At 54.6% G+C, this 27,211-nt stretch overlaps 1 protein-coding gene across 4 annotated transcripts; it reads right to left on the bottom strand.

The window, feature by feature from the left end:
- Positions 1 to 1,312: 1,312 nt before the first annotated feature.
- Positions 1,313 to 21,455, bottom strand: Atp13a2 (ATPase cation transporting 13A2). 4 transcript variants are annotated; one of them, XM_051171196.1, is made up of 29 exons: positions 21,279 to 21,455; positions 16,470 to 16,564; positions 16,196 to 16,378; positions 14,956 to 15,014; positions 14,755 to 14,869; positions 14,420 to 14,496; positions 13,381 to 13,458; positions 13,188 to 13,257; positions 12,431 to 12,565; positions 12,278 to 12,344; positions 12,068 to 12,199; positions 8,603 to 8,758; positions 7,331 to 7,441; positions 7,196 to 7,242; positions 6,929 to 7,117; positions 6,038 to 6,244; positions 5,571 to 5,666; positions 5,332 to 5,491; positions 5,094 to 5,214; positions 4,863 to 4,987; positions 4,330 to 4,490; positions 4,133 to 4,249; positions 3,971 to 4,050; positions 3,234 to 3,386; positions 3,035 to 3,131; positions 2,145 to 2,368; positions 1,909 to 2,060; positions 1,557 to 1,726; positions 1,313 to 1,454 (listed from the first exon to the last, which is right to left on the bottom strand). In XM_051171196.1, the coding sequence occupies exons 1-29, from the start codon at positions 21,286 to 21,288 to the stop codon at positions 1,317 to 1,319; spliced, it is 3,525 nt and encodes a 1,174-aa protein (XP_051027153.1). In that variant the 5' UTR covers positions 21,289 to 21,455; the 3' UTR covers positions 1,313 to 1,316. The 4 variants fall into 4 exon arrangements, with proteins under 4 accessions (XP_051027153.1, XP_051027152.1, XP_051027154.1 ...); XM_051171195.1 differs by having other exon boundaries at positions 14,420 to 14,499; positions 21,279 to 21,454; XM_051171197.1 differs by having other exon boundaries at positions 1,557 to 1,652; positions 14,420 to 14,499; positions 21,279 to 21,454.
- Positions 21,456 to 27,211: the final 5,756 nt, after the last annotated feature.

The raw sequence follows: 27,211 nt of genomic DNA, 5'->3' as shown, positions 1-27,211 counted from the left end.
GCTCATTCTTTCTTCTTGCTGCCTACAGATCCAGATGTAGAACCCTCAGCCACTTCCCCAGCACCATGTCTGCCTGCAGGCCACCATGCTTCTCGCCATGATGATAATGGACTAAAGCTCTGAACTAAAGCCAGCCCCAGTTAAGTATTCTCCTTTATATGAGTTGCTGTGGTCAGGCCAGGTGGTGGTGGTGGACACCTTTAATCCCTGCCCTTAGGAGGCAAAAGCAGGTGGATCTCTCTGGGTTCCAGGCCAACCTGATCTACACAGTGAGCTCCCCCAACAGCCAGGGCTATGTAGAGAAAACCTATCCTAAAAACAACAAACAAACAAACAACTTGCCGTGGTCATGGCATCTCCTCACAGCAATGTAACACTGACAAGACTGTCACAGCACCCAGTCCTGCATCTAGGTACCGGGTATGCCTTTTTGCCCCAGCCTGACCCACATTCCCAGTGGCCTGTGGATGGCACCAGGCTTCCAGTAACAAGGCTGGAGGAGGAGGCCTCGGAAAAGGAAACAGCCCTTCTTTCCTGTCCTCCCTGCGCTGGAGGAACCAAGCCAACTTGCATCTCCAGGACAGAGGAGCCTGGCCAGCAGCCCATGGCTGAGATCAGAGGCACCCACCCTTCCCAGGGGACAGGGCTTGTGGTGCTGGCTGGAAGACCTGGGCTTACAGCCTGGCTTTATCTGAGGAACCAGACCACAAACACATCCCAGGATGTGGGGGTGGCAGGCAGAGGACAGGCCTCCAGTGAGATGGCTCTCAGGCATAGGCTTTACAAAGCTCCAGCCAGCAGCAAGCCTGTGCCTCTGCCTTCGGCCAGGGCAGGGGACTAGGAACAGTGAACCTCGGGTCAGACGCAGTGCGTCCACAGTTGTGACCTCAAGCCTCATTTAGCCATGGTCATCTATACAATGAGTTGGACCTTCAGTTGTAGGGCACAAGGTGGCACGGGTAAGAGGTAAGCTTCACGCAACACGGATCCCACCTACACTGGGAAGCATAGTATCAGAGGGAAAGGACACCCAGAGGTGCCTGGTGTCACCAGGGAGGACACGCCACAGTGCCCAGACACAAGACCCGTGCTGCCAAGGCAGGAAAATCACTTTATTTGCTACACTGACAGCAGCTCTGGATGAAGTTGGTAGCTGATGTCTCTACACAGGATGGTCTAAAGTGGGGACAACCAGCACTCCGTGGGTGGGTGTGTCCTGGCAGGAGAGTGACAACAGCCAACCTCAGGGCTGCGGGAGGTGACAGGGTCTGTCTCTGGAGGTGGGTCCAGTGTCCGGCATGCCCTCCAGGCCTGCACTACCTCACGGGGTTGATGGGCAGAGTGGGCCAGGGCTGTTCAGCAAGCTCTCGTTCTAGCCGCTTGAACTGCTTCTTGGAAGCCCGTTTAGGCCGGAACCACCGCAGGCAGCCTGGGAGACACTGGTCCAGCACGCTCTGCAGAGGGCAAGGAGATGGTGTGGAGGGATGGTGGGGCCTGGGTCCTCCTCACCTCCCACCCCCCGACCCTCTCACAGCTTCCATCAGTGTGGGCCCTACCTCCAGCATGAAGGCTCCCACAAAGTTGAAGGCAACCAGGCCCAGCAGCAGCAACTTGAAAGAGCTGTCCGGAATGTTCCTCAGTCCTAGTGGCCCCTGCAGGAGGCCGGGGACCAGGATGAGGCCCACCAGGACAGAGCCCAAGAGCGCCAGGGCCACCAGGAAGGGCACTGGGGGTGGGGGAGTCTGTCAGCAATGGTGCTACGCACTGGGACGCATGCACGCACGCGCGCGCGCGCACGCACGCACACACACACACACACACACACACACATGCACTCTCTACTCAGGGTCCCTTTTTCATTCCAGCTGCCACCCCCTCATCCACCCCTGCCCCACCACGCGGCAGCACCGTTGGTGTAGAGTGGCTGGCGGAAGGGTGCCCCCTTAGACACTGCTGCAGCCAGGAGGAGGTACTGGAAGCCAGAAAGAGAGAAGACCACTGTGTTCTCATAGTTGGGCAGGTTGTCGGGTGCGGGAACAGTTCTGTTCAGGGGCACGAACCTGGGGACCATGGTGGTGGCATTAGGGAAAGAGTGAGAGGTTAGAGGAAGGACCAGTACTGGTGCCAGGGACTCTGCTACTTACCAGGGCTGGGCTGTGACCAAAAAGTAGCCCCCAAGCTGGATGCAGGCCACCAAAGCCACCTGCAGCAGCAAACTGCCAAGTACAGGCACGCTCAGTAGTGCCCCTGGTGGTCGCGCTCGCACCAACGTCAGGGCAGGGCCTGTGCGGCTCATGAGCACTGCCACTGTGGTGGTGATGACCAGGTCGATGGCTAAGAACTGAAGGTCTCCCAGGTTGGTATTGATCTGTGGCAGGTGAGAGGAGAAGCTGAGGACCAGCTCTTGCAGAGCCCCAGTCCTCACGGAACCTGGGAAAGAATCCTTCCGGCTCTCTATCAGACCCAGCATCCTTAGCTGACACTGGACCTGTTAAGGAGGTGTGTCCCAATGATCTATGGCCCAGTCTGAAACACGCTGTCCTGCCCCTAGCCTGATGTTGGAAGGCTGCTTTACATACAACATTCAGCCTGGGGGAGCAGAGGGGCTGCCTGCGATACAGAAACTCTGAGGTGGGTGTGGACCCAGCCCATTGGACCCCTGTAGTCAGCGGAGGCGAACAGGGCATTCTCTGAGCAGGGGAAGGGAAGGCCCTGCTGGGTAGGGTCTTGACTTTGTGTCACCCTGCCTGGGCTCTGATTCATTCTCCCCCATGTACGGCAGGCACCCTCAGACGGAAAGGACACACACACACACACACACACACACACGCTGCGCCGCATGTGCGTGCGCATACACACACACTGGGAGCTTCAGGAGCTACAAAGTTGTTAGCACACACCAGCGGCCCCACTTCTCAGGACCCATGTCCAGCAGTTTTGAATCCTATGCGCTTTACTGCCTGAGTTGCGGCAGGCAAATGACAGAGTCGCCCGTCCCAGCAGGTGTGGGGACTGGGGATCCGCAGGTGCTCACCGTGTAGAGTATCAGGACTGAGATGAACTGGGTCAGGCTGTACAGGGCCATGTACTTGAAGACGCTGAATGACGTGTCCAGAGAGCAGCGGCCTTCCCTAGGGGCAAAGATGGACGCCAGGGCCTCAGGCTGCTGAGGGGCCCCGCTTCACCCTCACCACCACCCTCCCCCCCCCCCCGGCCCTGCCTGCCTGCCTTACCTGATGACAGTGGGCACACACTCAATACTGGCCATGCTGGAGGTGAAGGGAGAGACCACCGAAGCCTCTGCTTGGGACAGTGAGATGCCCACGTCAGCTGCTTTCAGGGCCCCACAGTCATTGGCTCCATCCCCGCACATGCCCACGCAGTACCTGACAGAGAGAGAGGTCAGTAGCTAGGCCTGTGAAACCATCCCTCCCCTCCACAGGCAACTGGGAGAGTCCAGCCTAATGACCAAGTGGTACTTGGTAAATAGATGTAGCTATTTTTGGACAACAGACACAGGAGAGTCTGCCTGGGTGCTTCTATTTTTATTTATTTGTTTGTTTACTTGTTTATTTACTATGCTCGGGATGGATCTCAAGGTCTCTTAAATGCTAGGTAGGCATTCTACCACACTTCCGGCCCAACCTAGATATTATTTATTATATTTTTGTTTATTATTGAGGCAGGGCCTTGCTGGGTATCCCTGGCCGGCCTGGGACACACTAAGCTACATCCTCAGCTTTGGTTTTCTGTTTGCTTGTATGAGACACTCTCCCTGCATAGTGCACATTGGCCTTTAACTAGAAGCAATCCTCCTGCCTCTGTTTTCCAAATGCTGGGTTTAGAACATATGCCAGCATCCAGCATGGCCGGCTCCTGGAAGGTGAAAGGTCCCTAATGCCCGAGGAGGGGAAGGGGAGGCCACTCTCATCCCGATGGCGCTTTGGCGCCCTCACCACACAGCACTCACCGAAGTTTCTGCAGTTCACACACTAGCTCTGTCTTCTGTTCTGGGGCCATGCGGGCAAAGACAGTGGCCTGCACCAGGACCTGGGGCATGAGAGGGCAGGGCTGGCACATCTCCTGGCATGCAGAGGCAGGCAACATGTAGCCCCTCCGCAGGCGGCTCTACCTTGGGCAGCAGCTTGGGGAAGTGCTTCTGAAGGACAGCAAAAGTAGGCCCGCTGAGGGCCAGGTGACAGGACTGGGGTTCCATCTCCAGGGAATAGCCTGTGGCCTGGACAGGATCCTAGGGACCAGGAAACTCGGCTTAGCAACCCTTTCCCTCCCCGAGGAGCTGGGCGCAGGTAGTCAGTGGGTCAGTCTCACCTTAGCCCCATTCATGACTGCAGAGGACTCCAGTGGCAGGAACTCAAGGGAGGCAGGCTGGCCCTGCTCAGGGAGGGTGGCATGGATGACAACCAGGTGCTCCCGGGTACCTACCATGCCACAGCCTCTGGCCACAGTGACTGCTGTCTGCAGGTTGTCGCCTAGGGGTGTGAGGCAGGGTGAGAATCTAACACTTACACCCTAGAATACTGTCAACCATGGCTGAGCTGGGCAAACTGGCAGGTTCCCAGCCTTCTAGCCTGACACTATTATCCCACATAGAGGAGGGACCTGGAACTGAGTGGTGACCTCCTAGGGATCCAACAGGTGAATGGCTAGGTTGACACCCCTCTGGCTCATAGGAACCCATCCCACTCTGAGCCCCAGTGTCCTTAGCTGTCAAATGCGGGTGACAATGACACATGTGATGGATACTGTGAAAAGATGCTGCAGCAGGGGTTTCTGGGAAGCCACCTTTTTTGCCAGGATATGGCAGGCTATGTCCTTTTCACAGGTCACTGAGGCCATAATACCTGTTGCCATAATGGTACGGATGCCCGTCTTCCTCAGAGTCTGTATAACTTTGGTTGTCTGTGGCTTCAGCAGGTTCCTCATGACCAGCAGCCCGAGGAGGCTTAGCTCCTGCTCCACGGTGTCCCTAGAGGGTGGTATCTCTGGGTCAGAGGTCAGGCGGGAATCAGTGCCCCCTCTCCCACTTGCTGGGGCTTAGCACCTTCCTCCTAACATGCCAGGGATGGGCTCACCTAGTGAGCTGCTGAGCAGCCTCAAGGCTGGGTGCAATGGGCAGTGGCTTGCCAGCCAGAGCCACAACTCGGTAGCCAGCAGCTGTATAGCTCTGTAGCACCTGGGTAAAGTCACTTGGTACTGTGGGGAGAGGGGGGTGTCATCAGGGCTTGTTGGGGGCAGGGGCCTCAGAGGCTGGAACCCATCCCCAACTCCATGCTCACACTCAGTAGTGGACTCTAGGCCTGCCCCCTTCACCTGTGTCAGGGCTGCAGAGGCTGGCCACAAGCTCTGGGGAGCCTTTGACATAGGCCTCAGGCTGGGCAGCCCCTGGCCATGACACTACCACATCCATGCGCTGCAGGGCAGAGGAGAAGGGAAATCGGCAGAGGACACTGACGGGCTCTGGTGACGGCTCCTGTTATGGGAGAAGAGCCAAGGGGCTGGCTGAGGAGCTCACTCCTGAGGCCCCGAGGCCCAGTCACCCTGCAGCTTACCGTTCCCTGTTGCTGGGCCGCCCTGGGTGGGGGTTTCATTACTGCCAAGACTCGTGCCCCAGGTGCTGAGTCTGCAGCGGGGCCCTCCTCCAGGACCTGGTTGGAAGGCAAACAGAGGTTGGGAACCAGGGCCTTGGCAAAGAGAGGGGCAGCAGGACTAGACTCATGGAAGGACCTCAGGACTGGAGGGTTAAAGTTAACATGGACTCTGGGTCTGTGCAGACTCAAATCCACTCTGGTTGTCCCACCAATAGGACACTGGGTGATCTTGAGCAAGTTATTAAAAGCGCCACAAAGCAGCTTTCAAGCTTATGCTAGGACCACAGGAAGAGCCATAGAAGAAAAGGTGGCCCTGCTGCGACTGACAGTGACTCTGGTGGCGACAGAGACCACTAGGGGAATACGAGGTAGCATTCCTTAGGCCTAACTACCCTCAGTCAGGGTTCTGGCCTGTTTGGCCTCCTCACCCAGCCTGTAGACTCCACCATCTTGAGATCCATAGGGTCGCCCACTGGGGTGTCATGTAGCTGGCTGAGGGCATGACAGGTGGCCAGTGCACGGAGAAGGGGCCCCAGGGGCAGGTGTCGGGGCTCTGGGACCAGTGGTAGCAACATCCGTCCCTTTAGGGGCACTACCCCCATTACATCCAAGCCGTCCTCCGTGAGGGTGCCTGTCTGCAGGGGGACAAGTGCCAAGTCCTTGGTTCAGTCAGGCCTTGCTGTGCTGGCTTCCACACCCAAGCTAGGCGAGTGGCATAGGAGGCTTGCTCTAAACCTTGTGTCCTGCTGGAGTCAATCTCTACACCCCTCTTCGATCCTGACATCTTCCCTCTCCTCAGTTCATGGCCCTGAGGGCTCAACACAAGGCCTCTGCTCATCATGTGCTGCCCACCCAGTGTTTCCCTGTTGCCATCACTGCTCAGTGTGTCCCAGGTTCACTGTGCTCGTGAAGAGCTCCACACACTTGTTCCTCCCCTCCTGGTCTGCCTGCCCTCACCACAGGAGTGTTCAGGAGAAACTGGACACGCCCATCAAGGTGGCTCCGGGCTCCCCTAATCCCCACTGTCCGCACACTGTGCTGCTGGTGTGCTCACTCGCTGGGGACACACGCACGCACACCAGTGCCCCTGTGCTGGTCCCTACTGGACTCCAGGGCTGTGTGCTTGCCCAGCACAGCAGGCCCACAATAGTTCTTGAGCAATTATTTCGGGCATGTTATCTGCCGGGCATGAGATGGAGCGGGTAGGAACTGGCTGCAGAGGGTGGCCCCTGAGTGTTCCCACACTTGGGTGCAGTCTGGGTACGGCAAGGCATTGGCTGAAGTGCACATTCCCTCAAGTGCTGCCAGCCAGGCCCCACCTTGTCAAAGCACACGAGCCGCAGCTTGCCCCCCAAGTTGATGCGCAGCGGGTGGATGCAGAAGATGCCCCGTGTGCGCAGCCGACTCTGGGCGTAGAGCGTGCACACGGTCATGGCGGCCGGCAGGGCAGGCGGCACCACCACGGTCACCAAGTCCAGGGCTCGGATCACAATCTCGTTCACAGGCACCTGGTAGGAGGTACCGTGAACTCGGAGCCCGGCTGGGCAGGTCCCACAGCTGGCAGTCCCGCCCGGCGTCCGGCTTACCCGGTTGCGGAAGAGAATAAAGACGCTGTAGACGGTGCCAAGCAGAGCTGGGGAGAACAGCGAGGGGTAAGCTGGGCTCCCGACCCACCCGGGCTGGGGCTGCCGGCAGAGTGGGGTAGGCAGCAGCCCACTCACCCAGCACAGAGAGCGCTGCCACGAACTTCATGCTGTGTTTGTAGAACTTGAAGCTGATGGGCCGAGGGTGGAGGATGGAGCTCACCAGGCCCCCTTTGGCTGTGCAGAACCCTGAGGGATGACAGGAAGCCAAGGGAGGGTTAGGGTTTAGGGCAGGCTCCTCCCACTCCTCCCACACTGCCTGTACCCTGGGGTGACGACATTCACAGGGCCAGCCATCAACTGGACTGGGGTCACACAGGTGATGGCTCACAAGGCTTGACCAACCCCCACACAGAAGTGGCTTTTTGTTTGTTTTTTAATTATTTTCTTTCTGTGGTTCTGGGACTGAACCCTCATCCAGCTAGGCAAGTACCCTCCTGCATGGCATGCCTTTGTACTTTCCCACGTCCCCCTATTCTATTTACTTTTTATTCTGACTGGGGAAGGGGAGTGTCTCAATAAATTGCCCAGGCTAGACCTTAACTTTCAATCCTTCAGACCCCCCCCCCCCACCTCTCAAGCAGTTGGGATTATAAGTATACAGCCCCAGCAGAATTTTATTTTAGACGGAGGTCTCACTATGTAACCCCTGCTGGCCTCAAACTCACAGAGATCTGCCTTTCCCAGAGTGCTGGGATGAAAGGCGCGCCACCAGCAGTTGCTGCTGAGCGGGTACCCCCATGGGGGGGTTAGTGGACAGCCTCTCAAATGAGTGGTTTTATTTATAATGAAAGGAGAACTAAGCCCCCACCCACCACACACACATACACACACTCACCACACACACACATTCACACCCCCACCACACACACACATACACTCACACACACACACATACATACACAGGAGGACCCCTGCTGTTTCCTACAAACACTGCAAACCTTGCTTATTGTCTGCCCAACTTCTGATATGATGAGGACGTGAGGGCTGGAGAGATGGCTCAGCAGTTAAGAGCACTGGCTGATCTTCCAGAGGACCCATGCTCATTTCCCAGCACCCACATGACAGCTCACAACTATCTAACTCTCCAGTGCCAAGGGATCCAGTGCCCTCTTCTGGACTCTGCCAGCAGCAGCCATGCATATGCACAGACAAATAAATAGCAAAACACCCACATACATTAAAAAGAAAAAAAAAAAGACGGAACATGAAGGCCCAATAGGGTGGGACTAGTAAGAATCCCAGTGTCATAGGTGGTGGTGGGGCCAGGGCTCTAGGTCCTGTCCTGCCCTATGTCATGACTCCTGTATGTGCTGAGCTCAGCACTTCTTCCCATTTCCAGATATGTACCTGTCTGCGTCACCACTGCTAGGACCCGGGGTCCCAGGTAGGCCCGGGCCTGCAGAATGAGGGTTCCACAGAAGACTGTGTGCCGCCGATGGGTCTCTGGGCAGTAGGGCTTGGGCCCCTCTGGCAGGACTGTCTTCAGCACTGGGATGCTCTCCCCTGGAAGGGACATGGTGTGAGTTCCATGAGAGGCCCTCAGGGTATTTTCCCTCCTACCACAGAGCTGAGAGCTGCCCACACCTGTCCCAAAGCCACACTTAACTCTGTAACCAGGTGGGTAGCAAGCAGGAAATGGGCAAGAGGGCAAAAGACTTGAGACCATGAGGCAATTCTATGAGGAGGCAGCCCATCACTTAGGAACCTCCTTTGGGTAACTGGACTGCTAATGAAGGCATGTGTACATATTGGGGACCAGGGTTTGGGAACCCTTCTCCTGGAGTTAGTTCACCACAAACACATTATTTTTCTGGATTTTAGACAGGTCTTGCTATGTAACGAGGCTGGCCTCCAACGTGCGATCTCCCTGACAGCTTTTCGAGTCCTGGAATTACTGGTGTGAGCCACCCAACTTGGTCACATCTTATTTGTGTGTTGCTTTGATTTGAGACAATGTCCTCGCTACACAGACCAGGCTGGCCTCGAATTCACAGAGATCCACCTGAGTGGATCTACCTTAGCTTCCTGAGTGCTGGCACTACAGATGTGGGCTACCATGCCCGGCTCCCATCTAACTAGTAAGGACATTTGCGTGGGAGGGGGTGTCAGCTCTACAAAGCCCTGGGCAGCCTGCTCAGCAAAGTAGAATGTGAAGACAGGATTATTGGGTGTCTACAGTATGTGTATTTCTAGGGGGACTCAGGAGCAGCCCAGGCTCCACCTGCATCCCTAAGATGAGGCAGGTGTGGGAGAGTCCATGGAGGACCAGAGGCTAGAGTTGTTTTGTTTTTTTTTTTTTTTTAATACTGAGTCTCATGTAGCCCAGGCTAGCCTCAAACTTGCTATATAGACAATGACCTTGAACTACTGATCATTCCTGCTGCAACTTCCCGAGTGCAGGGATTACCGGTGTGCCACTTTGCCTAGTCCCAGTGCAGGGACTATTGGTGTGCCACCATGCCTAGTCCTAGTGCAGGGATTACTGGTGTGCCACCATGCCTAGTCCCAGTGCAGGGATTACCGGTGTGCCACCTTGCCTAGTCCTTTTGCTCTTTTTTTGTTTTTGAGGGTTTTGTTGTTGTTGTCCTTTTGAACTGGAATCTCACTGCATAGCCTAGGTTAGGCTCAAAATTGGAGTGACCCTGCTTCTGTGTCCCAAGAGCTGGGATTACAACCATGTTTGCTTCCGTTAGCTTATCATACAGATAAAACCCAAAGCTGGGCCTCGAGGTGCAGAGTCTGCAACCCTAGCTTTCCAAGAGGCTCAGGCAGGAGGATTACAAATTTGAAGTCTGCTAGGACTACAGAGTTAATTCAAGGCCAGCCTGGGCAATTCTGACTTAAATACAAAGTGGAAATAAAGTATCGAGGCGTGTAACTCTGTGGCAGAGTACTGTCTAACCTGCTGTGCTCTGAGTGAGAACAGCCCCCATAGGCTCATATATTTGAAGACTGTGGGAAAGACTGTAAGCTTTGTCACAGGTAAAAACAGTCTTGGCGGGCTTTACCCTTGGATGCACCTTGGATACCTTGAGATAGACTGGGTGGGCCCATCCTGGGCCTGGAATTCAGGAAACAGACCTGGGGACTCCACCTGGACTATTGTTTTTCTAATCGACCCTCAATAAGAGAAGGAGACCGCCCTTCCCACGTGACACAGGCAGGCGGAGGGGAGAGAGCAGCAGCAGGTTCAGATCGGGCTTGAGCGCAAGTGAGACAGCCAACAGGCTGAACCAGCATGCAGGCCAGAGACACCTAGGGACTCGTCCCGTAGAATGGATACCAGAAGGTTCACTCTTTTTTTCCCCTCTTGTGTAAGCTAGTTGGGTTGTATAATAAAGTTTAATTGTTAAATAAAACCTACAGACGACTTGGTCCCCAGTTGGTTTGGGAAGAATTAGGTGTGGCCTTGTTGGAGGAGGTGTGTCACTGAGGATGGCTTTGAGGATTCAAAAGACTCCAGCCATCCCCAGCATGCTAGCTCTCTCTGCTTCCTACTTGTGAATCAAGATGTGAACTCTCGGGCTGGAGAGATGGCTCAGAGGTTAAGAGCACTGGCTTGTCTTCCAAAGCTCCTGAGTTCAATTCCCAGCAACCACATGGTGGCTCACGACCATCTGTAATGAGATCTGGTGCCCTCTTCTGGTGTGCAGGCATATGTGCAGGCATAACACTCTATATATAATAAATAAATAAATCTTAAAAAAATAAAAATAAAAAGATGTGAACTCTCATCTAGCCCTGCCACCATGCCTTGCTCAATCATCATGGACTCTAATCATTCTGGAAACGAAAGCTCAATTAAACACTTTCATAAGTTGGCTTGGTCTTGGTGTTCTGTCACTTCAATAGAAACTAAAGCAGCTGGGCCATAGTGGTGCACACCTTTAATCCCAGCACTCGGAAGGCAGAGGCAAAAAGCAGCTGGGCCATAGTGGTGCACACCTTTAATTCCAGCACTCGGAAGGCAGAGGCAAGAGGAGCTCTGTGAGTTCAAGGCCAGCCTGGTCTACAGAGAGAGTCCAGCACAGCCAGGGCTACACAGAGAAACCCTGTCTGAAAAATAAAAAAGAAAGAAGAAAAGTAACCAAGATTAAGACACACGGCAAGGTGAGGCCCTGGACTCCATAGCTAGTACCATCTACCACAAACACACACGAAACGAACCACAAACCTTGAGCCACAACTTTCCCTGGAAACAACCATCCACTCTTATCACACTTTTCACTCGGGCTGGCCTGGATCTATTATTGATCCTCCTGCTTCAACCTCCCGAGTTTGTCAGGCTATTGCCCGGATCTCATAAATACCGAGAGAACCACAGGTAAGGCCACTCACGGCGGCGCCACTGCACACACGTCAAGGGTACATCAGTCACCATGCGTCTGCACCATAGCTTCCTAGGTGGCCTGCGGAGTGCTACATACATGTGGACAAGCTTCCACAGCACAAGCCAACAGACCTGAACAGGGTAGAGAGCCCACGTATACAGCTGAAGGTGCTGTGGTGGCGGTGTGCACATGTGGAAGAGACATGGGCACAAGCAGGGACCCTGCCTCATGGACCACATCCTCCTGCCTGCTGTAGAGTCCAAGCCATGTGGTAGACCCTGATACAGACAGTTTATGACTAACTTATCCCGGAGTGACTGGCAACCACATTTCATAGGTGGAGAAACTGAGGCATGGAGTGTTTAAAGGTGGATGGTTAGCAAGTGCCAAAGCCAGGACTGTTACTTCAAAGAAAAAGAAAAGCCCAGCTACAGGCTCTAGTGAGAGGCAGAGGGTTGGGATCTGGCCAGGCTAGGCTTACCTGTCAAAGAGCTCTCATTGACCAGACACTCGCCAGCCACCAGAGCCGCATCGCACGGCATCACCCCGCCCTCCTGGGGCAGCACCAGGCAGTCTCCGGGCACCAGCTCACTGGAGTCGATCCACTCTTCCTCTGTAGGTAGGTGGGTTGAGTGAGGGTCAGCTACCCTGCTGCTCCCGAGCCCCAGCCTTCCTCCTCCCTGCTCCTCACCTCCTCCAGGTCGGCATACCAGCACCTGCACGGACAGCTTGACCATGTCCCTCAGGGTAATGCTTTGCTGTGGGACAGAGGGACGGGAAGAGCTGAGAGGTTGGCAGCTCCTGGCGACACCTTGCCCAGCCCTGCCAGGCCACTCACTCTCACCTTTCTGGTCTTGTACAGAGCCAGGCAGATGGAGATGGCTGAGATGAGGAAGATGCAGAGGGCATACCAGTAGTAGTGGTCGGCCAGCCACAGCGCAATGCTGAAGGCTTGGAATCCGTAGTAGGGATTCAGTGCCTGGAAGAGGCGGGAAGAGACAGCATAAACACTGCATCCTGGGCGGCTCAGCTACTGGAGACAGCTGGGTGGCTGCCCTGAGCAAAGCCAAGGCAGCCTCCTGCCTAGGCCCATTCTCAGCCCCTTCTACCTGACATCCCACACGCTGCAGCTAGAAGGACTCAGGTCAGACTCCTGCCACACAATGGTAAGGACAGTCCTATGATATGGAGCAGAGGCTGAGGGAGGCGCAGGAGGGTTAGGTCACCGTTTGTAGAGGGAGGGGACATGATTTGACCATGTGTGACCTTGGCGGTATCCTGTCCTATGCCAAGGCCTGGGCTCCTCCAGGCTGAGCAGACTATATAGTCCTTATCCATAGTCACAGAGCTGACAGCCGGAAGCCACGGGCGAGAGTGGAACTGGCTCTAGGGCAGGATGAGCTCCTGGCCTGAGGCTGCTGCACTTGACTGTGTGGCTCTGCCCCTGCCCCCCGCCCCTGCAGGCTAAGCTTTTCCTTTGGCCCAAGCTCTGCGTGGACCCTCTCCATCCTCAGCCTGGTCTCTCAGGCCGAGGAGAATAGATTGCTTGTCATTGAGCCCTTCTCGGAAGAGCTGCTGTGGGCGACACCAGGGTCCTTTACCTCATCCACCAGTAGCTGCAGGTAGGACTTGACAGGAATGCTGATCATGTTGGGGCCGTAAACGGCCTTCCTGTAAGGGAGGTCACCGAACTGTGCCAGGGTGTCAGAGACCCCACTTCCCACTGGGCAAACCAATGCCCCGAGAGGGCACCAAATGGAAGACAGGGGCGCGGGAAGCAGGGGCAGCACACACCTCATAGCTTGGTCCTGGAGGCTGAGGCCGGAGCGGGAGCAGTGGATCTCGTCACAGGTGCGACCTTGGTCCAGCAGGCTGATGAGGGTGGGGAGGGAACACTGTATATGTGATGGGGCCTGAGCTCTGAACCCCATCCTCAGCAGGCTGAGAACTTGGGGCTCCAGGGCTGTCAGGGCCCCTTGGTCACCCTGAGGAGAGAACTCGGCTTATCCATTCCTGTAGCCAGGCCACACCTCGCTAAGGGAGGATACCAATGGAGGATGGTATGCTATGGTCAGTGACAGAAACATTTACACCAACACTCTCTTGGGCAGCTCATTTAATCTTTCTGCACCGCTGTTTTCTCACCTGCAGAACGGGAGTGTAGACACACCCACCTCGCCAGGCTGTGGGTGGCTGAGATGGTGTCAATGCTAAGTGACTAGCAAGCCATCGAGTTCTGTTCCTGTCGCTACCATGCAGCAAAGCCTGGTGGGGCCCCTCTTCCCCCTGCAGCCACCCAAGTTTACCCAAGGATTGTCCCGGCTGTCTGAGAGGTGGGTGAAAGACAAAAAGAGCCAAGTGTGACTGAATCCACCTCCCCGGGAGCAGCACAGAGCCCATCTTGGTTGGGAGCTTGAAGGGTCATGACTCTATCCCTGAGGTACATGTGCCATGCTGGTCAAGGGTGTCCCTGGAATTCTTGGTGGTAACAGGATCTGGCACTTTCTATTGCAGTGCAGTCCAGGGTTGCTTTCTAGACTAATGCCTCCTTCACCCTCTTCCAGAACACTGTGCTTTTTTGGAATCAACACAAGCACACCATGGGAGTCTCTGAGCCTGGGGTGTGTGACCTGAAATGACCTTTAGTGACACTGTGAGATGAGACATAGCCTCACCCCCATTTACAGGAAGCAGCTCCCAGCTGAGAGAGGCTTAGTGAGCTTCCCTAGATCTCAGGGCAGCTGAGGGTACCCCGGGTTAGGTCAGCCCCATCATTCCGTCGTACCACAACCCACCCTGCTGGAGATGGTGTGGCCATGCCTGGGGCCTCTACCTGACTTGGCAGAAGGCTTGCTGGGTCTCTATCCAGACATAGCGTTGGCCTTGGAGGAGGTAATAACGCAGCACCTGCTTCTGGGTGGGAGAGGAGAGGCCAGTGGGGGGGACGGCCTGGCATTAGGGAGCATCCACATGCAGATGGTGGGGCAGGTACAGGGACAGCATCCCAGGAAAGAGAAACTTGGAAGTCAGGTAGTACCCTAGACCTTCGGGACCACAGAGAGCCAGGGGGACGCAGACAACCTTGAGCCCTGTCCTCCCACGTTGAGTGTGTGACCCAGAGTCCCAGAACAGGGCAAGGCCAGGTCTAGAGCCCAGTTGGCCACTCACTGCCTCTTTCTGTCTGTAGAGCTGGGTGGTGTCCTCCCATGTGCCCTCTGGTACCACTCCCACAGCTGCCTGGCTCCGGCCATCCTCTCCCTGGGCCTGTGAGGGCAGCTCCGGGCTGGGGAGGGGTTGGGAGTTACTCCAAAGCTCAGGGGTGGCCTACCCCTCGCACCCCTCCCTGGGAAGGGACACTTGCTGTCTCACCTGTCCTGGCCAACAGCCTCAGTTTGCACCTGGACTGTGAAGAGCTGCCTGGAGCTACCCTGGAATACAGGATGAGTTCAACCTTGAAAAAGACACCCCACCCCCACCCTAATCCTTCCCAAACGCCAAAGATACAGGGCTATCCATTTAGGCAGATGCACATTATTGTCAATGGTCTCTATGCACGTGAGCATGGTGTATATGCATATGGGTGTGGCAATGCACCTGTGTGCACACACAGAGGCCAGAGTAGGCCAGCAGTTATCTTGCTCTGTCTATCATCTCTGCCTTACTTCCTGAGTCAGGGTCACCCCTTGGCCCTGGAGGTAGCCCCAAAGATCCTGCTGTCTTTGCTCCCCTTCCCCTGGCACTAAGGCACTTTGGCAACCATCCCCAGCTTTATACATGAGGGCTAGAGATTTGAATTCTGGTCCTCACGCTTGTGCGGTAACACTCTTATGCATTATCCCAGTTAGTTTTTTTTGTCAACTTGACACAAGCTAGAGTCATTTGAGAAGCAGGAACCTCTGTTGGGAAAGATGCCCGCCCACTGGGGGCAGTGCCACCCTGGGCCTGTGGTCCTCGATGGTAGCTAAGCAAGCCATGGGGAGCAAGCCCGTCGTAAGCAGGGCTCCCCCACAGCTTCTGCTTCAGTTCCCGCTGCCAGGTCCCTCCCTGAGTTCTTGGCGGAATTTCCTTTGCTGATGGGACTGTGACGTCGACGTGAGTAATCACTTTTTCCTCCCCAAGCTGCTTTTTGGACATGGTCTTTATCACAGCAACAGAAACCCTAATAAAGCCCCCATTCAGAGTCATCTCTAGCTCTGGGTAAGGCCTTATTCATGTGGCTTTGATTATGAAAACTAATAAAATATTTTCTTTTTTCTTTTTCGAGACAGGGTTTCCGTGTGTAGCCTTGGCTGTCCTGGACTCGCTTGGTAGACCAGGCTGGCCTTGAACTCACAGCGATCCACCTGCCTCTGCCTCCCAAGTGCTGGGATTAAAGGCGTGCGCCACCACACCCAGCCTAAAATATTTTCTAAAGGGGGAAAAAAAAATAAAGCTACAGAATTACAATGGAGCCTGGCGGGCCATACCTGGCTGGCTCTGTCCACTGCCCAGACACTAAAGTGCAGACAGGAAGATGAAGGCTTGCCTCCTGCCCACCCCCCTCCAAGGGCCAGTGGTGACTGGACTGAGCACCCCAGTATTTTTTTTTACCTTTCTCAGCCCCGCTCACCTCTTTGTCTTTTATTTCTATAACGAGTGTTTCGGCGTGGGCCAGGCTGCATGGCTTCAGGCGCAGGCGCACGCCCCACAAGGGCTTCCAGCGGAATAGCAGCCAAGGGATCCCGGCCAGCATCCAGACCGCGGCGTGATAGCCGATGGCCCTCCATGGACTGCCACAGTAGCCGCTGAGCCTCTGTGGATGCAGGTGACAGAGCCGATGGGGCAGATGCCAGGGAGCTGGGGCAGGCCAGAGCGCCACTCCATCCACCGCTACCACTACCTACCACGAATGAAGCTGAGGAGCTGAGGGGATCGATTGATGTCCCGGTCATCAGGGTCCCATAGCTGGGGGCCGTGCTGCCCATTAGCGGGCTGCTGTCTGTGGACAGAAAGGAGAAAGGGCACAGAATGGAGGGTGCTTTTCTTCTCTTGGTTTTCAGTGCTGGGGATGGAACGCTAACTCTCACAGTGCTAGACAAGCCACCGAAGCAACAGGTCACATCCCAAGGCCTCCTCTTCAGGGCCCTCTGAAGCCTGGCAAGCCTGGTCACTCTGTACCCAGGCCTTTTGGGCCTGTGAACTGACAGGTCCCTTGGTTCATAAGAACATCTGGCTAGAGCTGGAGAGAGGCACGCAGTTACCCTGCATGCCTGTGTCCTGCTTGCTTGCGTGGGGCCCTGTGTTCCACCCACCTTCCCAACCTCACTGCCACCCCAGGGCAGAGGTCCGGGCTATTCTCACTGAGTCCTGGTACCCAGCTCAGGCCTGGAGTTGAGCGCCCTATAGAGTCAGGTTCTCATTGATGCTGCCAGGGGCAGGGGCTAGCACCAGGCTTCTGGGCTGGAACCTCGCTTCCTCCCACCTCCCCATCTGCAGGGCTGTGGTCCCAATGGGGCAGGAGTGTTTCTAGAAGTTTCTGCCCAGTAAACCCAACTTTTTCTCTTGCATCTGCTGTAGTCACAATGTCCTTACTCTCTTGGCTGCTTGGTCCCTATAGGCTGAGGCTCCTGCAGTTTCTCCCAGACCATTAGAGTCCTGCCCAGCTGGGCGGGGCTTGTCGTTCAGAGGCAGGTGGCACACCTCCCATGCTTGAGACTTGATGGCTAATCATATGTGGTCCTCTGCCACAGCCCTTTTTACATGGCTATCAGAATAATAATTCTGTCAGGTATCTTTCCTTGTAGGTGTGTTTTGTGTGTGCAGGCTCAGGTGTACACATGTGCCTGTGCACGCGCGTGCGCGCACACACACACACATACACAAGTCAGAGGTTGATGTGTTGTGAGTCTTCCTGTTATTTTTTTCCATGTTTCATTCGAGGCAGAGTCTCTCCCTGAACTTAGAGCTCACCAGTCAGTCTAGGCTGGCTGGTTAGAAAGTGTCCCCAGAGGCCACCTGTCTCTGTTCCCACGGCACTGGAACGTCAGGTGCGTACCTGGCCTTTTTAATGTTGGTGCAGGGGAATCCAAACTCAGGTCCTCACACTTGCAGAGCAAGCACACTCAACCTACAGAGCCAACTTCCCAGCCCCCCCTCTCCGTTTCATTTAAGGAAAGAGAGGTTAAGCAACTCACCCAAGATCACACAGCAAGGATACGGGGAGCTCCAGGAGGCAAGCCCAGGCAGGCTGCTTCTCAACTGGGTTTATTTGTTTTTGTAATTAAACAATGGCTTTATTGGTCTTGTACAAAGACAAATCTGGGCCAGGTGGCGGCAGCGGTGGGCGGCGCACACCTTTAGTCCCAGCACTTGGGAGGGAGAGGCAGAGGCAGGTGAATCTCTTTGAGTTTGAGGTCTACTGAGGGAGTTCCAGGATAGCCAGGGCCACACAAAGAAACCCTGTCTCAGAAAAACAAAACAAAACAAAAAAAGGCAAATCTAGGTGTGGCAACCAGGACTGGAGGAAGAGTTCACTTCACATGTTCCAGAAGCTGTTCTCAGTCCTAGGATGGATGCCCATGCATAGGGCACAAGGTTAGGGCAAAAGGCCCACAGGCCCACAGGCCCACAGGCCCACAGGCCCACAGGGCGCGGAGGCCTGAGTCCTGGGCTTTCACACCTACATGGAACTGCCAGGAACTGATGTGCCAGGAACTGATGTGCACGGTGCCGCCTGAGACCTCTTTAAACTGAGGACCCAGAAAACAGCCGAACCAAAGCCCCACCAGTTGGCCCTCTCCCACCTTCCACAGAGAACAAATGACAACTCGGTGTGCTTCAGGAAGGAGCTGACCTCCAGAACCAATAGACGGATGGACAAATTCTGCCATGAGGACAGAGCCAGCCAGGAAGAGCATTATTTCTTTCCCTTATTCCCAGGGAACAGCCTGGCTTTCACAGAGGAAACCTGAACTCAGGGCAGGAGGCTCAGTAGGAGCTTCTCAGGCCTTCGGCCACCAGTAGCTACATACAGGCTTTTCTGCTAAAGCCCTTCCTCTGCCTACAATGTCAGGGCTGGGGGCTCACCCACCCTCCAGGTGGCCAGAAAACTGCATCTTAGGGTCTCAAAGGGCTGACCAAGGCTGTACAATCACCTACCAAACAGGTACCACTTTTGTGAGGGGGGGGAGCCTCTGGGCAGGAGCCACATTTAATGTCTCCACCATCAGCTGTGTTCTCTGCCAAGCTGTGATTCATAAAGTAGGTGCCCCAGCCAATCTCTAAGATGAGTGTATGCAACAATGCTTGGCATAGCTGGCACATGGTGGAAGCCTCAGCCTTAGCCACAGAGGGTGTCTGAAGTCTGTGCGGTAGAAGTGGTGGTGGGGCAGCTTCCCACCAGGGCGTGGCTACTCCTCTGACCCATTTCCCAGGCTAGCCTCTCCTTTCTTGTCGACCAGCCAGAAACCTGCAGGAGTGCTTGGCCTCTAGGCCTGAACATTAGCTCCGTCCTGTGGCTCAAGGACCTTGGGGTACCAGTAGATAGGGTTCAGACTGATAAAGAAGCCACAGAGCCAATGCTGAGTGCATCGCCTGACCAGAATCTACCTACCAAGTGTTGAGAGGTGGCCTCTGACCATGGTTCACCAAGGAAGTGCTGAGCCTCCTACAGCTGCCCTGCCAGGGGCTTGTTGGGAGCCTGGAAATGGGCCTGTCTTCCTCAAAGTCCTATTGTCCCTATTCGCACCCTCCCGCAATGGTTTCTGAACTGCTCTCAGCTGGGAGTGAATGAATGGACTTACGTCAACGACACACCCATTCTTTCACAAGGATGCTCACAGCCAGCCTCGGGAAGGAGGGGAAAGGAGCTTGTCACAGGAGTAAATCACACCTAAGGAAACCTCCAGAGCATTCGAGGGGCCACACCCACGGGTGCACTGTCTGGCAGGAACATAGGACATCTTCAAAGCACCTAGATAGGCTTAGCCACAGCTCACCCGTCAAGGGAAGGTGTCCCCAAACACACCAGTCAGGCAGCCTCAAGCTGGCTCACACAGGCTGTGGGCTCTCCTGTGTTACAGCCAAGGCAGCCTGAAGTGGCAACGCTGTAGTTCACTTCAGCCCTCTAAGAGAGGGACTGTGGAAATGTTCCCCTCAAACTTGGGGAAACCGAGGTACGGAGCTGTGAAAAATTCAGGCCCTGAATCACATGGCCTCAAGTGGGGAAGCTGGAATGTTTGGCTGTGATGAACAGGGCCTTTAATTCACCCTCACAGCCAGCTGCCTTGTGAAAAGCATAGATTAGGATTCTCATTTACAATGGGGGAGGGGAGGCGGCGTCGATGGCTCAGCAGGGAAAGGGACTACACAAGGCAAAGGCTCGGAATCCTGCTGGGAAAGTCCTCTGACACACCCAGGCCGTGGCACAATGTGTATGTATGTACACACAAAATAATAATAATAGAAGTTATGAAAATATTTAAAATGACAGCTAGGTTCAGTGGCCCCTGACTATAATCCCAGCACTGAAGAGATGGAGGAAGGATCAGCTCAAGGTCATCCTCGACTACATATTATATTTGAGGCCAGCCTGGGCTACATTGAGACCCTAATCTCAAAAAATAAAAATAATACAGGCTGAGGAGATAGCTCAGAGGTTAAGGGTACAATCTACACTTCCAGAGGGCCCCAAACTGCTTCTCAGCACTCACACTAGGTGGCCCACAACCTTCTGTAAACCTAAAAAGGGCCCGGGTTTGATACCCAGCGCCACAAACACAAAGCCCAAGAAAAGGCAGGCCTAGAGAGACTGACCAACATATACCACAGCCATGCCTGGCAGAGACAGGGGCTGAGCCGAGGTCACACAGCCCTGGGGCAGCCGCACCAGCACTGCACAGCAGAGGGGCCAGAGTCAAAGCTATTTGGGAACCTCTTGTTTCCTGCGGAAGACCCAGCTTCCTGCTGCTGATCAGACAGTGGCCCGTGGCACCAGCATCTTTTTCTGGTGGCTTCCTCCCATGGCTAGGAGCTCCTGGCCTCCAACAGGCTAGGAGGGTGTAGACCTGGAAGGTCTTTGGTTCGATTCTGAGTCTGGAATCCAGGGTAGGGAGCGCATGATAGGCAGGTGTTCTTACCACACGCGGCACCCTCGCCCCCTATTCTTTTCCCTCCCTCACCTAAGGCACTGTAGACCTGCAGGACGGAAGCTTTGGATTGGGCCAGAGATGAGCTGGGAGAGACCGAGACCTGGGACTGGGCACGCAGCACCTGGCGGGTAGCAGGGGTCTAGAAGCCTTATCTGCATTTGGTGGGATATTGGTTCCAGGCTAAGACATCCAGTCTGGCATGGGGGTCACGCAGGGTGTGGTCCCTGGATCTGGCCACTGATGAGCTTTCTGTGGGGGCCTGAGGCTCGGGTCTGGAGTGCATTTGTGCCTTAGGTCTCCTCCCATCCAGGCCCTGCAAAGAGCTGGCTTCCCTATTCGTGTTCATGCCGCACGCTTGGGTGCTCCTCAGAGGCCCCAGGGCAATGCACCGCGTCCCTCACCCGGACCTGTCACTCAGGGTCGAATGCATTCAGAGGGGATGGGGTGGGGAGGTTCCCCGGCCCCAGAGACCCTCTGGCCCACAGTGTGCGCAGCGGCATCCCAAATCTGTCTCTCTGGGGGTCTGGGGACGAGTCCCGAAGGGAAGGCCGGACCGCCGCTCACCTGCGCTCATTTCGGCTCCTCGCGCTCATCGCCGGCCGCTGCAGCCCGCGGCCTGGGCTCGACGTGCGAGGCCCCGGGACACGGTCGGGGGCGCCGGCTGCAACGAGCTGCAAAGGAGCCGGGTTAGGCGGCACCTGCACGACGCGACAGCGACTCGAACCGTGCTGCAGTCAATCTGCGGCCGTCATGCCCCGCCCTCCCGCGGCGCCTACGTCCGCCAACGCCGCAAGGCCTGCCGGGACTTGTAGTTCCAAGTCTGTCCTCCGTCCAGAGCTAGTTGAGATCCTGATGCTCGGGACAGCGTGTGTGGAGGCGGGAGTTGAGGGGATGGGGAGACGGGGAAGAGGTAGGAAGAGGGAGGTGGGGGTGGGGAGAGACAGTCTCCAGACAGAACGGACGGAAACCGACAGGCTGCTAGACAGACGTACAAGCAGAGGGGCACGCTGGGAGACTTTGGGACAGCACCTAGGCGTACTAAACGGAGAGAAATGAGACAGGCTGGGAGACCAGACAGGCAGACAACAGACAAAGAGGCAGAGGTGACAGACAGGCAGACAGAGGGGGACGCTGGGACACCCAGTTGGGACAGCCTCCAGATAGAACAACCATACAGAAACAGGCAGGCAGACAGACAAAATCTACAGATAGGCAGGCAGAGTAGGAGGCTGGGAGAGACAGATGGGACAGTCAATCCCCAGACAGAACAGACAAACAGAAAACCAATATGCTGGGAGACAGAATAGACAAAAAAAAGACTGACAGATAGGCTTGCCGGGAAACAGAGGGCCATGCTGGGAGACACAGGTGGAACAGACCTGAGACAGAGCAGATGAATGGAAAACAGACGAACAGAAGGGGAGAGTAGACAGAGGGAAAGCATCTCACACACACAGCCCCAGGTGCACACCACAGTAGTTATGCATGCAGATTCAAGCCTGCCTGTCTCTTCCGGGCTGTGTGACTGTAGATGTATCAATTAACTTCCCTGGGTCTTTTTCTTTTCCTAAACCGAAAACAAAACCTTAATGCTCTGTGTGTGTGTGTGTGTGTGTGTGTGTGTGTGTGTGTGTGTGTGTGTGTCTGCGCCACAGCACCTGTGTGGAAATCAGAGCACTATGTTCAGGAGTCAGTTTTCTTCTTCCACGCTGTTTGGGTCTCAGGGATTAAGCTCAAGTGCTCAGGTTTGACAGCAAATGCCTTTACCCACTGAGCCATCTCACTGGGCTGGGCTGCTTTTTCCGACCTGTAAAATGACAAATGGCAGACGCTTGCTGGTTGAAAGTAACGCATGAGAAAGCCTGTTACAGAGCCTGGAACTACTGGCTAAGTGTTAGGAGAGGAAGGACACGCTTGCCAGAGACTCTCATGGTCAGATACAGCCATAATGGTGCCAACAAGCAGGCTGGCTGTGATGTTTACACGGGAGGCCTAGGAAAAGGCCAAAGGGATGCCACGGCCCAGCCTCGAAGCCTGGAAGCCTGACCTGCACACATCCCAGCCCAGATGGGACAAATGCAGACCCTGAAAAGCCTAGGAGACTTGGCTACAGCATTTACTACCCTGTTCCATAGTGACAGACACAGCCAAAGTGTCCCCTAGCCCTGGGGTCGGTGACCTGTGAACAGAAGAGTTCCAGAGTTGGAGGGTGTGTCATCAGAGACCTGGGTAAGCCAGGGAAAGTTGGGGCCAGAATAGTCCTGGGCCTGCAGCATCAGCCACTCGTCCCCGTGAACTCAGAGAGAATCAGAGAGAGTTCTAGGACCCAGAGTATCAGGCCCTCTCCAGTGGGGACTACTAAAAAGCAACACACGGGCACCCGAGGCCCTCTCCAGTGGGGACTACTAAAAAGCAACCACGGGCACCCGAGCAAAACAACTGACTGCAGAAAGTGCTAGATTACAGAGCTATGATGGGGGCTCCCTTTGTGGGCGCAGTAGGGAGCTCTGACAGTGCTATCTCAAGGGACACTGGCCTTGTGGGAAAGACTTGTTGACCAGATATGTGGGTGTGGAAATGTGAGACTCAGACATGCCTAGAGGTTTGGCTTGGGCAGCTCAGGGGACAGTGGAGCCATTTGTTGAGCTGGGCCAGGCTGCTGGTGGAGCAGGTTAGGGAGCATTCCTATTGGCCATGTGGAGCCTCATTAGCAGATGCTGCTGCCAGTAGGGACCAGTTGTGTGACCTCTCAGATCCCATGTGTCTCCTTCCATCCCCATCCTCACCTCGAAGCCTAGCAGGTGACCCTTCTGGGGAACCCAGATGTCTAGGTAGGGTAGGTGGTGGTAGTGTAGGTTTGGACCTGGCTGGCACAGCTACCGTTGCAGAGGGAAGGGTGATAAAGCAGCTAGCCCAAAAGCATCAGCTGCTGTCCAGCTGGGTGAACAGTTCTTGATTTATTTCTTGAGACAAGGACCAGCTATGTAGCCTTGACTGGCCTTGGGGCTCTCTACAGTAAAAAGCAAGCCATGCTGTTGAGGCAGCAGCTGTGTGACAGAGTCCTGACACATCTGTGAGATGCTGAAGTTAGGTTAGAAGCTTCGAAGGTTGAGGGGATGTGGGGACAGACCACCTTGCAGGCTACCTGCCACACTTTCTGGGCCGTGAAAAGCCACTCCCAAGCTATCTGAGGTAAAAAAGCCAAGCTGCTGGCAACTCAGCCTTTCTCCTTGATGGGACAGGTGCCAATGAATGCATTCTTCTAAACCACAGAGGATGTGGAAAGCCCTATCCACTCGCCAGAGTCACCTGTGGCTCTAACTGTGTGGCCTCACTGGCTGGCTGTGGGCGGTCTGTGGGCAGGACTCTCCTAGAGAAAGCCACAGCTAAAGTTTCCGGTCACAGGGACCAGGCCTGATTCAGCAGCAGCTGTCTGGGGTTACTGCTCTAAGGGGCTCTCACGGGGATGGCCCATCCCTAGCTCACATTGCAGAAGGCTGAGAAACCATCAACACTGACAGTTCACCCCAGAGCACAGCCTTACTTCTCGATTTCTTTAGTTTCGATGGATTTTTGCAAGCAAGAGGTGGTTTCTCAACTGTGACATTCCCTGAGTGAGCCTGTGGCTCTCCAGACACCCAACAAAGTGGCATTTCTGCAGCTGCTCTGACAAGGAAGGGCCTGGAGAGAGTCTAAACAAAGGAAACCCTCAGCAGCCAGCGAGCAGGGAGGGAGGCATTCTTAGCCAGCTTTGCATACGAAGACAGAAATTTGAAGCCAGGCCTTGGTGCCTCATGCACAGTAATTGTACCTCAGGAGGCTGAGGTGGGAGGACTGAGGCTAGCCTGGGCTATATAGCAAGATCCTGTTGAAAAAAAAAAAGGCTGGGGATGTAGCTCAGTTGGTACAGTGCTTGCTCAGCACACATGAAACAGGTGGTTTGATCATCTGCACAGCCGAGTCCAGGTGTGGTGGGACAGGCCTGGCCCTTGAGAGACTGAGGCCAGAGGATCAGGGTTTAAGGTCATTCGTGGCTACGTAAGTGAGTTTGAAGCCAGTTCGGGATATATGAGTCTCTGCCTCAAACAAAATAAAAAAACAAAACTCAAAGACTCCGAGGGGATCGGTCCCATCAGTTTGTCTGACCGTCCATCACAGGCCGAGTCCACAGGGTTCCATACATGGTTCATACCGTGGGTACGTCAGACATGTCAGCGGCACCGAGGCTATGGTGTGTTTGCTTTACTGCAAAGCACGATGCCTTGGTGTTTAGTTTTAGATCTCAGTCACATCCTAAATAAGCCCATTCCCATTTTACAGGGAGCAAAAGAGAGGCACAGACGGTCAACAATTGCCCCAAAGGTCACGTGAGAAAAGTTGGGCAGCCTTCTGCAGTATTGCTTTGTAAATTCCATAGAGTGCACACACACACACACACACAGACACACACACAGACACACACACACACACACACACACACACACACACACACACACACACACACACGTCAAAATCCTGCTCAGAATTAAAGTCTTTTGTGGCTGGGCATAATCTCAATGCTTGGAAAACTGAGGCTGGAGGATTGTGTGTTCAAGGCCAGCCTGAGCTACATAGCCAGACTTGTCTCGTGATTTCAAAGAAAAGGGCGTGGAAAGATGGCTCAGCAGTTAAGCGCAGTACACCCGAGTTTGGTTCCCTGGACCCACCCACATTGGGCCGCACACAACCTCTTGTAACTCCGGCTCCAGGGGCTCTAGCTCTCTCTTCTGACCTCCCCAGGCATAGTGTATGCACGCTCCTGGGAACATATACACAGAGAGACGCACACACGCACACATGCACACTTTGTTGGCTAGTCTTATGTCAACTTGACACACAAACTAGAGTTACCTGAAAGGAGAGAGCCTCAATTGAGAAAATGCCTCCATGAGACCCAACTGTAGGGCATTTTAACTAGTGATTGATGAGGAGGGCGCAGCCCAATGTGGGTGGTTCTATTCCTGGGCACGTGGTACTGGGTTCTGTAAGAATGCAGGCTGAGCAAGCCAAGAGGAACAAGCCAGTAAGCAGGACCCCACTCTCCCCCGCCCCCCATGAGCTCTGAGTCAGTTCCTGCTTCCAGGTTCCTGTCCTGCTTGAGTTCCTGTCCTGACTTCCTTTGATGGTTAACACTGATATGGAAGTGTGTGCTGAATAAACCCTTTCCTCCCCAACCTGCTTTTTGGCCATGGTCTTCCATCACAGTAACAGAAACCCTAAGTGAGACACACAAAAAGTCTTCCTAGGCATGGTGATGTATGCTTGTAATCTAATAATTGGGGAGGCGATGGCAGGAGGCCACAGAGTGGGTTCAGGAGCAGCTTGAGCGGCGCAACCTAAGGCCTTGTTTCAAACCGTTGGCAGCAGCCCGAAGCCTTTCCGACTGGCAAAATGTAACATTTCCTCTAATCCGGTGGCAGACTAAGCAGCATTTGCTCAAGCGACATTATCTTCTGAGCCGTCTTGACCTTGAAATCCAACTCTTAGCGGCCAGGCTGAAGAGCTCATCTCTATGTGCTACTTAGCTATTCATGAGAACTCACCTTTCCTGCAGATCTAGGTATCAGAAGCAAAGTCCAGGTACCCTTGGAGCTAAGGAGTGTGACTTTCCCGGGTCTGACAGAGGCCCATTAGAGTTGAATGGATCTGTCCACAGACAGGACCAGTGGGTTTAACCTGCCCCCTCTCAAGTGCTGGCCTTGGAGAGGCCTCGCATTTCAGTTGCCACTTGGAGTTCTAAATGTTAAGCTTGTCTATGTCCAGAAGTTGGGGAACCCAGAGGTGCTGGGAGGAAAAACTCCCCTCTCTAAATTTATTTATTTATTTATTGTAGTGCCAGGGATCACTCCTGAGTTTTGCACATGCTTTAATCTGTAATGATCAACAGTCTCTTTAGTTTGTGGCCTTGGTGCCTGGAAACAAATGTGCATTTTACCTTCCCTCCCACATACCTGGTGATGCTCACACTTGTAGCTGGGGCTGACCTTGAACTAAGTAACCCTCCTACTTCAGCCCCCTGAGCGTACCACTAAGCCTGGTTAACACAGGGTTTTTCTGTGTAGCCTTGGCTGTCCGGGACTCAATTTGTAGACCAGGCTGGCTTCGAATTCACAGTGATCCGCCTGCCTCTGCCTCCCAAGTGCTGGGATTAAAGGCATGAGCCACCACACCTGGCTACCTTTTGCTTTTTTGAGACAAGGTCTCATGGAGCCCAGGGATTTCCATCTCCACATGCTGGGATTACAGTGTGTGCCACCACAGCCAGCACTTGGGTTTTTTTGTTTGTTTGTTTTTGAGACAGGGTTTCTCTGTGCAGTCCTGGCTATTCTGAACTTTCTTTGTAGACCAGGCTGGCCTCAAACTCACAGAGGTCCCACCTGCCTCTGCCTCCCAAGTGCTGGGATTAAAGGCGTGCTCCACCACCACCCAGCAGTATTTGGTTTTTTTCTTTGTAGGGT

The sequence above is a fragment of the Acomys russatus genome, chromosome 29 (genome assembly GCF_903995435.1).
Source record: "Acomys russatus chromosome 29, mAcoRus1.1, whole genome shotgun sequence".
NCBI classification, from domain to species: Eukaryota; Metazoa; Chordata; class Mammalia; order Rodentia; family Muridae; genus Acomys; species Acomys russatus.
Note: the sequence above shows the minus strand (reverse complement) of the source record. Positions and strands in the feature narration are given on the sequence as shown.